Source organism: Morone saxatilis, unplaced genomic scaffold, assembly GCF_004916995.1.
Source record: "Morone saxatilis isolate NCDOM2014 unplaced genomic scaffold, NCSU_SB_2.0 Contig5, whole genome shotgun sequence".
NCBI lineage: Eukaryota > Metazoa > Chordata > Actinopteri > Moronidae > Morone > Morone saxatilis.
In genome coordinates, this window is record NW_023340095.1 from 2,903,760 (window position 1) to 2,914,830 (window position 11,071).

An 11,071-nucleotide genomic window follows, 5' to 3' on the forward strand; every position below is an offset into this window, starting at 1 on the left:
CGTTAGTACATGAGGCCCCAGATCTTCAAATCACTCAAAACGATTAACTGATTTTCGAAATAGGCGACAAATAGCCGATTAATCGTCGCAGCTTAAATATATTCCAAACATCGTTTTACATTATTCCCTCACAAATATACTTTTTCATCTTAACCTGTCAATGGAAAAAATAGGATGATTTTCTATTTGTCAATACAAGTAAATAAATTCTGTATTCTTTCAAATAAACTATTAAGAATATCTTTCCAAAAGACAGCATATTTAAAGGGATATTTTGAATATTTTAAAGTGAGGTTGTATGAGGTACTTATCCTTAGTGTAGTGCCAAAATACAGCTCTGCAAGGCTTATGTATCACATTAGAAATACTCTCTCATTTTTACAATTTAAACATAAAGATATTTACTCATTATGAATCACAAAACATTTCGTCAACCAACCTCTCGCCACCGCCGTCACCTGTCTCTGTATACATTTACAGTTTCTAAAACACAGCTGGTAATAGTTTTCATTGATCAAGCTGCTGACAAAATGGATTTAAATTATTTTAATTTGATTCATTTAACAACCCCAAAGTGAATATGAACAAATTTCACAAAAAGTAATAATAATAAACTTTATTTATAGCACCACAACACAGTTGCAAAGTTATTTACGATAACAGAGAACACATTTAACACACAAAAAAAAGCCATAAAAACATTACATTTACAAGAGTGAATTGAACTAGAATCTCATAAAACACAAATTAAATCAAGGGAACGCCTGTTTGCGGCCCGGATTTCGAGAGTCTTTAGTCCGAAAGAAAAACCTGGCAGAGTTTTGGAAAGTGTTTGATTGACAGAAATGTTTTTGCACAACACTTTCCAATGGAAACAACCCTGCTACCAGGGTGTCACTGCACCACTACTGCAGTCACCACATAGCTCTTCTGTTAGGTCAAAAGCAGATGGCTTCAGTTCAAGCAGTTTATGTGTAAAAACTAAACATAGTGGGATATTTTGCTGCTTAAAGACACAGGTATAAAGCATAAATGGTTATTTTTATACAAGATCTCATTAAATGAGCCTGCCGTGTTCAGATAACTTACTGAAGGGCTGTGGCACTGATCATGTGAACGTGGGAGAAAAAACGGGGTTGACATTTTCTAAAATGAGCCCATTATTCGGTTGGTGTCATCCATAGCTTTTGAAACCTTCAATTCATATCAGTCACTGGCTTTGTTTTATTACAGCATGCTGGGATTCAAGAACTGTTGCCTGCGTGGGTGTCGGTTACAGTTAACCTTTTTATTGTCTGTGCTGTTTGTCTCATGCGAGGGGGATTTGGGCACGCTTTTTTTAAAATTAGATGCGGTTTCATGTTCAGTTATTAATTGCCTTAAGGCAACCGGAGTGACAGCGAGATGTAGAGGGGGTTTCCCCTCGTACAGGACGTGTATGTGGCCAATAAATTCTATGTGAAATTTTGAGGGGACTTAAGGGTTTTTGGTTGCTCACCGACTGTTTCTTTTCAGAAACAGTGTTGCACACCCAGAACTCGGTGGAAACTTCCCTCGTTCACTTCATGTGATTCAGCAACATTTCCACTGGTGGGAAATGTGCAGATTTGCTTGATAGCACATAGAAAATAGACAGCTTCATGTGAACAACTGTTGACAGTCCGATAAGTTGAGGCCGGGCTTTGATGACAGCTAAGCATCCGGTCTTAATCTAAACCCAGAACCCCTGCTGCTGTTCCTGTTGTGATGCATTCAGAGTTTAAACTGCTTAAACATTAAGGAAAACCTGACCTATTCATTTTGTTCCTCCAGTCTAACTGGTCTTGGTCACAACTACAAAAGACACAGAAAATAGAGTCAGTTTGAGACTGCTTTCAGATGGATGGAGCACTGAAAAAGGGATTACAAATAACTGTAAATATCTATAGAACACACCATATGCAGAATATCCCAAAATACTCCATAAAATATAAGAAATCTGTTTCAGTTTAAACTTAATGTGACATTTAAAACAGAGGAAAGCAGCAGTTGAGGAGTTGTGACCAGGAAATGTTCAGTCTGTTAATAAAGGGCTTAACAGTTACTGATTCTTCTTCCACTGACTGATGGATTAATGGAAGAATGAGTTGTTTTTAGTTGTTGGTTTCCACCTGTCGAATATTTGCTAAAAACCAGCTAGATGGACGGATTTTAACATCTTTCCTTCTCTCTCTCTCTGTCTCTCTGTGTGTCTCAGGCATCCATCCGTCACTTAAACGAGGTCCTGGTTGTTGAATCCTTCAACGAGTCCTTGTCTTCCCTCTTGAATCTTAAACCAACACCGCCCCCTTCAGGCGAAAAGAGGAGCAACCATTCATCAGACGAGAGCGACGAGGAGAGTGAGACGGAGAGCACCGGAGGAGAGTATAAACTGCGGGTGGGCACAAACCTCCTCTCCTCCTCCTCTTCGTCTTCAGCGTCGCTGTCAGCTCCCCTGCCCCCCGAGCCTGAACCCAAGCCGAGCTCCTCCTCAGACCAGACGTCAGACTCTGTCGACCCTCAGCCCGATTCTCTGCCAGGACCAGAGCAGCGTGCTTCAGATCCTCCTGCAGAGAGGTCGACCGCACCAGCAATCCAGCTGAATAAAGAGGAGCAGGAGGAGGAGGTGGTTGTGGTGGTAGAGGGGAGCAGCCAGGACGTGAATCTTCTCACGTTAACCTTCGGCACGCATGAGGAGGAGGAGGAGAAATTGCACCTTGTATCTCCCTCTGTGTCAGAGGTGTACACCACTCCAATCCTGCCTGCACAAACAAGGGACAGCAAGGAAGGTGCAGTAGAAACTGTTTGCTGCTCTGTTGATGAGGAGGAGGAGGAAGAGGAAGAAGATTACTCTGGATATATGGGGCGTCCCAGTACACATGTCTTACGGAACTTACTATAGAATTCTTGGGAGATTTCCAGCTGGGAGTTTCATAGTTTGTTTCTTTTCTTAAACACCAGTGACACAGCGTCGCACACACAGCAGCACTGGTCTAAAGGCATTTCCATAGGGGTGTCTAGACACTGAAAACATTATACATTACATATTTAAGTAAATCTCATTACAGGACGGACAACTGAAGTACAGACTGAGTCATAATGTTTGATTCTTCAACTAAAATGACGGTTTAGATTCAGACTTGAATCATTTCTGATTCTTTCTGTTACAAAGTCTATTTTTATAGCTAACAATAGGCCTCATGCAAGAACCATTTAACCACAAGAATCTTCTCATATTTAGTATTTTTGTGGCCCAGACCTTGCCTGTTCTTTAAAATATATATATTAAAGATGGACCACAGCTAAAAGCCCCACAGTGGAATACTCATACTTTACTCTTGGGTGTCGTCTTTATGAAAGTTGCCCATAAATGGAGCAGAACAGGTAGACTGATAGAGCGTCCTTTATTCTGATCGTCCCACGCCTAGAGTCCGACTGATCACAGATGTATCTATCGGTATTGTATGTTGTGTTATCCAATATGCGCTGACCTGAAATGGTATATTGGTGTCACTGCAGAGTTTATCCAGCAGAGTGCGCTGTGATTTATAAAACTGGAAGGCAGCACAGAGTAATGGAGCAGACATCTGTTTGTCTGCACCGTGAGAGAAGACGCAGCTCTCAGCAATGTCAACTAGAATCGGTTGACAGTGTATATCTGTTAAATCCTTTAACATGTTAAAGAGTACTGTTGAAGAAAGCAGCCTTCTGAAGACCTTTGGATAGCCATTTAAATATAAAATCCACATTGAAAAGGTCTATTTTAATTTACTGTATTTTCCACCACATCTCTGAACAGTGAATGTTTCCCCTGTGAAATCCATATCCGTCTCACAAACGTGGGTCAGGCTCTACACATGTCAGGAACACACACGTCTCCGTGAACAGGGGGCTTTTATCGATTAAAAGAAATGACTTGAGAGGTTTAGATAAAAATACAATACTATGATGTTCTTGCATGAGGCCCATTGGCTTCCTCTCCATATAGTTTACTGTGAATCATTACACATCAGTGCTTCCTCTGCAGCCAGAAGGACTCACGTGTTAACCTCTTTAGAGTTCCTGTTTTATAAGTGGACTTATATTCTGTATATTTCTGTGTATTCTCAACGGAGCTGCTTCCAGATAAAAACACAAAAGTTACCATGATTGGACTGATGCTGGAAACCTGTGCACTTACATGTGAGGATTGATCTGCAGCTAGAGGACTACTTCATAAGGGAACAGTATATTCAGGGAATTTCCTTTGGGAATTTTAGGCAAAATCCACCCAAAACAGCCAGTAGAAATGTACTTTGCATCCCTGGATTTTATGTTAGTTGTTGTTTGATAGAACATTTGGAGATCATTCAACTTTAGCAGTAAACATCAGGCTCAGTGTCGTTCATATTGTTCTGAAAATCCCTGACTGATGATGTTGAACAGTTGGAGAGCCTCTTCAGGAAGAATTTACACTTGAGATATTCTCCTTCAGCATGGGAACTGACTTTAAAACAGCTTAGGACAAATAGTTTTGTTTTGTTTTTTAAAAAAAGCTCCACATAATAAGTACTGTATTTTTTTTTAAAAGGCATTTTTATGTGTTGTTATTAGAGAATTAAAGGTCCAGTGTGTAACAATCAGGAGGAACTTTTGGCAGAAATGGAATCTAATATTCATAGTCACCTGAAAATAAGATGTTACCTTCAAAAGAGATGTTTTTATCTGCAGAGCTGGTCCTCTTCTACAGAGACCGCCACATTGAACTGTCATGTCTCTACAGTAGCCCAGAATGGACAAAACCAAATACTGACTACACCAGACAGCCATCATAGTTTCTCCTACACGCTTGGAGTTCAAGAGGTTTCTGTTGTTCTGCAGCTTTACCAGTAGATGGCACTAAATCGCAAACACTGGACCTTTAACTTCTTCACTTTATTCTGAATATGTAATGAGGCTATAATGAGAGCTGAAACTTAAGCGGCAATGAATCAGCAACATTTTTGATATCTTCTTTACTTTTGGATTGACTCATATTTTGAGTCATTTCTCATGCAAAAACTGCAAACTCCAAGCTTCTCAAATGTGTCTCATAATAAGTTTTAGTTTTTGGGGTTCTTTGGGAGTTGGTCGGATAAAACAAGACAATTTTGCCCAAAAATCAGAGCCAGTGAGGATCATGTCTGACAGCAGCACATTTTACAACATTTTAACTCTGAAAGTGCAGTTTTTAAAGATTGTTTTCACCTAGATGATAGTAAAAAATATGTAAAATCCTGTTTTTAATGTGGTCGCTATCTCACATTGTCAACGTCATTCTGTGTGTTTTAATTTGTTTTACATGATTTATTCTTGTAAACTGTGAGCCTGATAAGCATGTATGAATTGTGACCGTATGAGAAATGTTATGTTATACATATTTTATTACATGTCATGTTCAATGTACAGTCATATTAACATTACACTTATTCGAAGTTACACATTGCATCAGGTTATTGAAGTAATATATGTATTATTGCTAGTTATAACTTTATTTAAACTATCTAATCAAACAGATTCCATATATGTGACATTTCTGTATTTTTATACTCATTGTTAAAGCCATTCTGTAACTCAGTGTCAAGCTACTCTGCCTGCTCATATTAATATCATATTCAGTGTTCAGTCCATAAACATGTATTTCACTTCACAAAATAACAACCAATAAAGTTACATTTGACATGTCAATGTTTTGTCATTTGTATTAATGTGAAGGCTTCCCTGTGTACACATTCTTCAAGCTAACTTCCCCAAAGCACAGACAAATATATTTACACACACAATAACAGCATAGAAATAAAACTCACACAGATCAGAAAACAGGGTTAAAAGTTACGTTTGCTGACTCCATTTTCTGCCCAGCCACTGCGACGACTCTCACAGTTAAATGCAGGATTTGAAGGGCAGAATGCACAGGGAGGGACTTCTGGGGAAATAGAAACTCAACCATGAACATGATAACAAACTGTGTGTTCGTTTCCCAACCCCCACACATACCCCCAGCTCCCTCCCTCCCTCCCATCCCTGTCTATATGTTAAAAACAAGAGCCTTATCATCTTGCATACAGCGTTTAACCTGCGAGCCATAACACAGTCCATGGGGGGAAGATGGGGCTGTGGATGCTTCTTCTTCTTCTTCTGCATTTACACCTTGGTAATGCTCCCTGGATTGAATGTGGGGAGGAAGTAGAAGGTTTAAATGGTGAATATCTGAATGTGTTTATGTTACATTTTTGGGTTTTATTAGTATTTGTGTATGTGTGTTTTAATGAGCTCCAGGTCTTTGTTTTTACACCTTTGGACTCAGATTTGTACTTGTATTGTGGCAAGGTGTGTGAAGATGTTGCCAGCGGTAAAAGCAAAGTAATTCTGTTAAGTTGGAAAGTTTGTTAATGCACCGGAAATGTTTGTCTGTAGATTTAGCAATGTGTGGTGGTGTAAAATAAGAAGAGAGAGCAGATAAGATGATTGCAAATTCAAGTAATCTCACTGTGCTTTAAATTTCAGAGTTAATATTGTCATTCTGTCCTCCTCTGCAGTGGTGTGTGATTCCCTCCCCGCACCCTCCAACGTCTCAATTTCCTCCTTCAACATGGAGCACACACTCAGCTTCCTGCCAGGCCCCGGGACCCCCTCCAGTGCCCGCTTCTCTGTTGAAGTCCTCAGCTTCAGGTATTCAGTCAAAATCTTTGTTTAGAGAGGACAGAAATCAGAGAGGTGACAGGACACAGTGAGGCAGGACTCAGGACCAATATTTGTTTGCTCTTAAACCTACTGAGCTACCAGAAAAGCAACATTTGCACACAGATGCACTGATTTTCTGGGGGGAATTTAAATGGAGAAACCACAAAATGAAACTTAACATTATCACAATGATGTTTGCTTCCAGGAACTGTGAACACAGACTTGACTCACGGTTGTATGGCATCACTCCAAAGGCATTAAATTGGAATGACTTTAATTACATGTAGACCGTAGGTCAGCAATCTTTTACTATCAGAAGAGCCATATTGGCCTCCTAAAAAAGAGAAAAATCTGTCTGGAGCCACAAAACATATTTTGTCAAGCCTACAGTCTTTGAAGACTTTTTGAATTTGGCATCCAGAGCTAGCCTACAGTTAGCTGCTGAGGTTTTTGCAAAATATAGCAGAAAGGCACCGGGTCCGGACATGATGCACATTTTAGTTGACGAAAAGTAAAACATATTTTTTATTCTGTGTGTAATGGCTACACATTTTTACAATCATAGGATATAAGAATCACTTCAGATTCATAAAAACGTTAAATGAAAATGAAAGAAACACATGCAGCTCTGGAGCCACAGGCTGCCTATATGTATGACTGTAGATGACTTTATTGTCATTTATTTAAGCCATCCAAGACTCAAACCTCATAGGGGGCTCACTGCAGTTCCAAAAATACATATTTTCCCTCTTACCCGTAGCGCTATTCATCCATTTTGATAGTTTCAGTGTGAGATGCCGAGTTGTGGAGTTATTGGCCGTAGAAATGTCTGCCTTCTCTCCAGAATTATGGAACCAGACAGCACTTGGCTCCTGGTGCTTCAAAAGCCAAAAAATACATTTGAAAAACTCAACAGCAACGTTTTTTTCTGTCTTTCCAGACATCATGACTGAGAAGTTACTCTTGTTAGTTAGATACTGAGAAGTTGTGAGCAGTTTCATGTAGGAATTATTTCCTTTCTACCTAACTACAGCCACTAACCGGAGCCGAAGGTATGCTATCTCATCGGAGCTAGGTGAGCTAGCAAACTTGCCACGGAGGATGGCATTAATGTTTACAGCCTCTCGTCCATGATACATAGGAACCATTGACAGTACATATAAGGGACAGAGTCCGGGTCTGTGAAGTGTCTTAATCCTGCATTCTATGTAATGGCCAGCAGGGGGAGCTCCAATGGCTTCCACAAACCAATAGGAGATGTCACGATAGGTTGACCTCTATGTACGCAGTCGTCACACACACCTAGCCCTAAACCACACCCGTAGCTGATGCCGTAGCGTAGCTGCCAGTAATTCTTCAAAAGAAGACACTACGGTTTGTTCACAAACACATAGCTTGAAGCCAGGCAAGATGGATTCTTGTGTAATCTTGTGATCCTGCGAGTCCAGCTACCTCCCAAGTTAAGCTAATATTGTACCAAATGTACAAATGAGCTTGATGGGAATGTCATTAGTTTCGCAAAATGCATATGATAGCACTAAAAGAAAAGTCAGAGGATGACTAAAGTCAGTACAGTCCATCCTGAGGGGAACATGAATATCTGAACTAGATTCCATGAAAATCAATCAAAAGGTTGTTGACATATTTCACTGGAAAAGTTTATCTGTTGGTGGCGTTACAAGAAAGGTCAGTACCATTTACCCTCTGGGGACCATGAATGCCTGTATGAAATTTCATCTTAATCCATCCAGTTGAGATATTTCTCTCTGTATCAAAGAGGTGGACATCGCCGTCTGTAGAGTCGACTGGCTGGAAATAGAAATCGCTTCCCACATTTCACGTCTGAAATTCCCTGATGAAGATGCTTCCCTCTTGCCCCTATCACACACCTTCATTATGTGTGTTCGGTCTTGCAGCACTGGGAACAAATCCCAATCCCACCTACAAACACAACCAACAAATGTTAGCTTTACCTGTCTACAACAAGACTGCAAACTTGTTGGGGCTGGAAGTGAGGCTCTGCCAGTCATTCATCGTTCATACAGCTGCACTCAGCTGAGACGCTGGTTTAGTGTCATCATCAATTCCTTTTTGTTTAGATCCTGTTTTCCCCTGAACGCCATGTCGTATGTTTCATTTCTGATTCTGAAGCTCTTTGTAACCCTTTGAGTAAGCACTTTCCCTATGAGTGTACTCAATTCATAACAAATGTGATTTCCCCCTATCAAGATGACGCACACCGCCATGTGCTAACATGTAATGTTTTCCCTCACTCCTCTGCATTGACCTTCCCCTGCCATTAGGAGAGTAATTTTTCAGCAGTTGCCTTGGGTGATCATAAGCCTTTGTTTCTGTTTTCTTTCCCCTTGGAGGAAAAACTCATGGAAACAGGTGGCTAGTTGTTCGGCACTGACAGCTGGACAGACGTGCAATCTGACCCGAACGTTCAAGGACCCGTTAAAAAGCTACAGAGCCCGCGTCCGCGCCATCGCACTCAACCAGACATCCTACTGGACGATGTCGCGGGATTTCTACCCTCTAACAGACAGTGAGACACCACCAACACATCTATTTCTCAGACAGTCCGTAATCCTGTTTATACTCATCCAGCTCATTTAAAGATTTATTTTGTTTATCCTGGAAGAAGTTAACTTAAGTAACAATGTGCCATCCGCATATGATTGGCTGAGTGCTGATCATGTGATTGCTGGTACATGAGGTATGTGTGTTGAGAACCCTCCCAGGGTGCACTGGAGCAACAGATTGATGGACATAAGTTTCATTTTCTGCCTTCGTGCAGTGTTACTGATGTCATTGTGTTTCTACATTGAGTTTCTACACTGTTGAACATCAGATAATATCAGTGGATGTGGTCAGGTTAGGAGTGATATTGGTGTGTGAGTGGTGAGGTTTGTTCACAATATGTCAAACTTTGATTTGTCTTTGTTCTTTTTAGTGTACAAACTTTTATTTTTTTGTATAAATTATCACATATAAGTACACTTCACTCTTCATTGTGAAACCTAAATCGTGATTGTTCTCTCTACTTAACACTTATTATAAATGTGACAAAGCCATTTCTGTCTTTGTTGTCCGCAGCCAAACAACAAATGAATGTACAAAACCTGCTCTCTTCTTCCTGTTTGCACACATTTATTTCAAAAATACAGTTGTGTTTTCATTTTAATTGTATATGATGACAGTTTAAAACTAAAACAAAAAATACTAGGGCTGGATTCTGTTATATTTTTTACATCATGTGACAGGCCAATGGGAGAGGGATGTAGGACCAGAAATGGCCCCCGCAGTTTGAAATCCCTGCTCGAAAACATCTTCAGCTAGCTGTCAATAAGCTGCACTTTTGCAGGTTTGGCTTTACAACAGCTCCAGATGAATTTTAAACCAGCTGTGAAGGTGCAAAGAAATCCAAACTCAACAGTATAATCTGGATATCTCAGATATCCGCGTATGAAGGACGGGGCCCGGCTCTGGAGGCAGAAACGATCTCTCACTGGTTGAGGTAATCCTCAGTGGGTGGAAACAAAACTCCAGCTTTTCTGATCGCAAGGTAGACGAAGCCAAAGATAAAACTGCTCCATATATACATGGAATATGCAGTGTAGTTGGACATGGAGTGAACATGGAGTGTTTTCTTTGAATTTTTGTATGTTTATTAATATTATGCAACAAATCTTTTCTGAAAGTGTTTTTATTTCTCACTGTAGCTGTGTTGGGACCTCCCGATGTGTCCGTGTCAGGGTGTGGGAACTGTTTGCTCCTGCAGCTTAAAATTCCTACAAGGTTTACCGAGCAGCTCCAGATCCTCTACAGAGAACTCGTCTTACATGTGCAAAGGACCAGGGACGGTGTGCAGGTATGTGGCAGCCTTAAAGCTGCACTAATCAATAGTTTTATGTATTTGTAATGGATCAAATAATGTTAAAGTCCAGGTAAAAATTACTTTTTAACCATTTAAGATTGCATCCTCAGTCATATTGTACCCATAATTAACAATTTATGCCAAATGTATTTGTATTTTTATATCAAAATTAAATTGTTCTGCATTTTTGTTACAATTATAGACTAGATAAATTAAACAAAAATAATCTAGGACACCCCCTTGTGTATCAATACTTACATATCACACAACATGTTGGACTATAGCTCCATGATAAGTTTACACATCATTACTTATGATATGTTATGATGAATTAATTATAAAGCTATAAGAAGTCCCACAAAAAATTTTACTTGACTAGACTAGATTTTTTTCCCCTGTTGTTTCCTGCCACAAAGAGGTTATTGCCTTCCGTCCCCACAGTGCGGCTTTGTATGTGGTTGTTTTTGTTTT

The 11,071-nt window shown here is 40.0% G+C and overlaps 1 protein-coding gene across 1 annotated transcript in view; it reads left to right on the forward strand.

Annotated features, from left to right (window-relative positions):
• Window positions 1–11,071, forward strand: part of crfb2 (cytokine receptor family member b2) — a 25,475-nt gene that overhangs the window by 7,694 nt on the left and 6,710 nt on the right. The window contains exons 8-12 of the mRNA XM_035676723.1: window positions 2,237–2,916; window positions 6,120–6,238; window positions 6,576–6,708; window positions 9,093–9,268; window positions 10,446–10,594. Of these exons, the coding sequence (XP_035532616.1) occupies window positions 2,237–2,916; window positions 6,120–6,238; window positions 6,576–6,708; window positions 9,093–9,268; window positions 10,446–10,594 (1,257 nt within the window). The remainder of the gene's footprint in view (window positions 1–2,236; window positions 2,917–6,119; window positions 6,239–6,575; window positions 6,709–9,092; window positions 9,269–10,445; window positions 10,595–11,071) is intronic.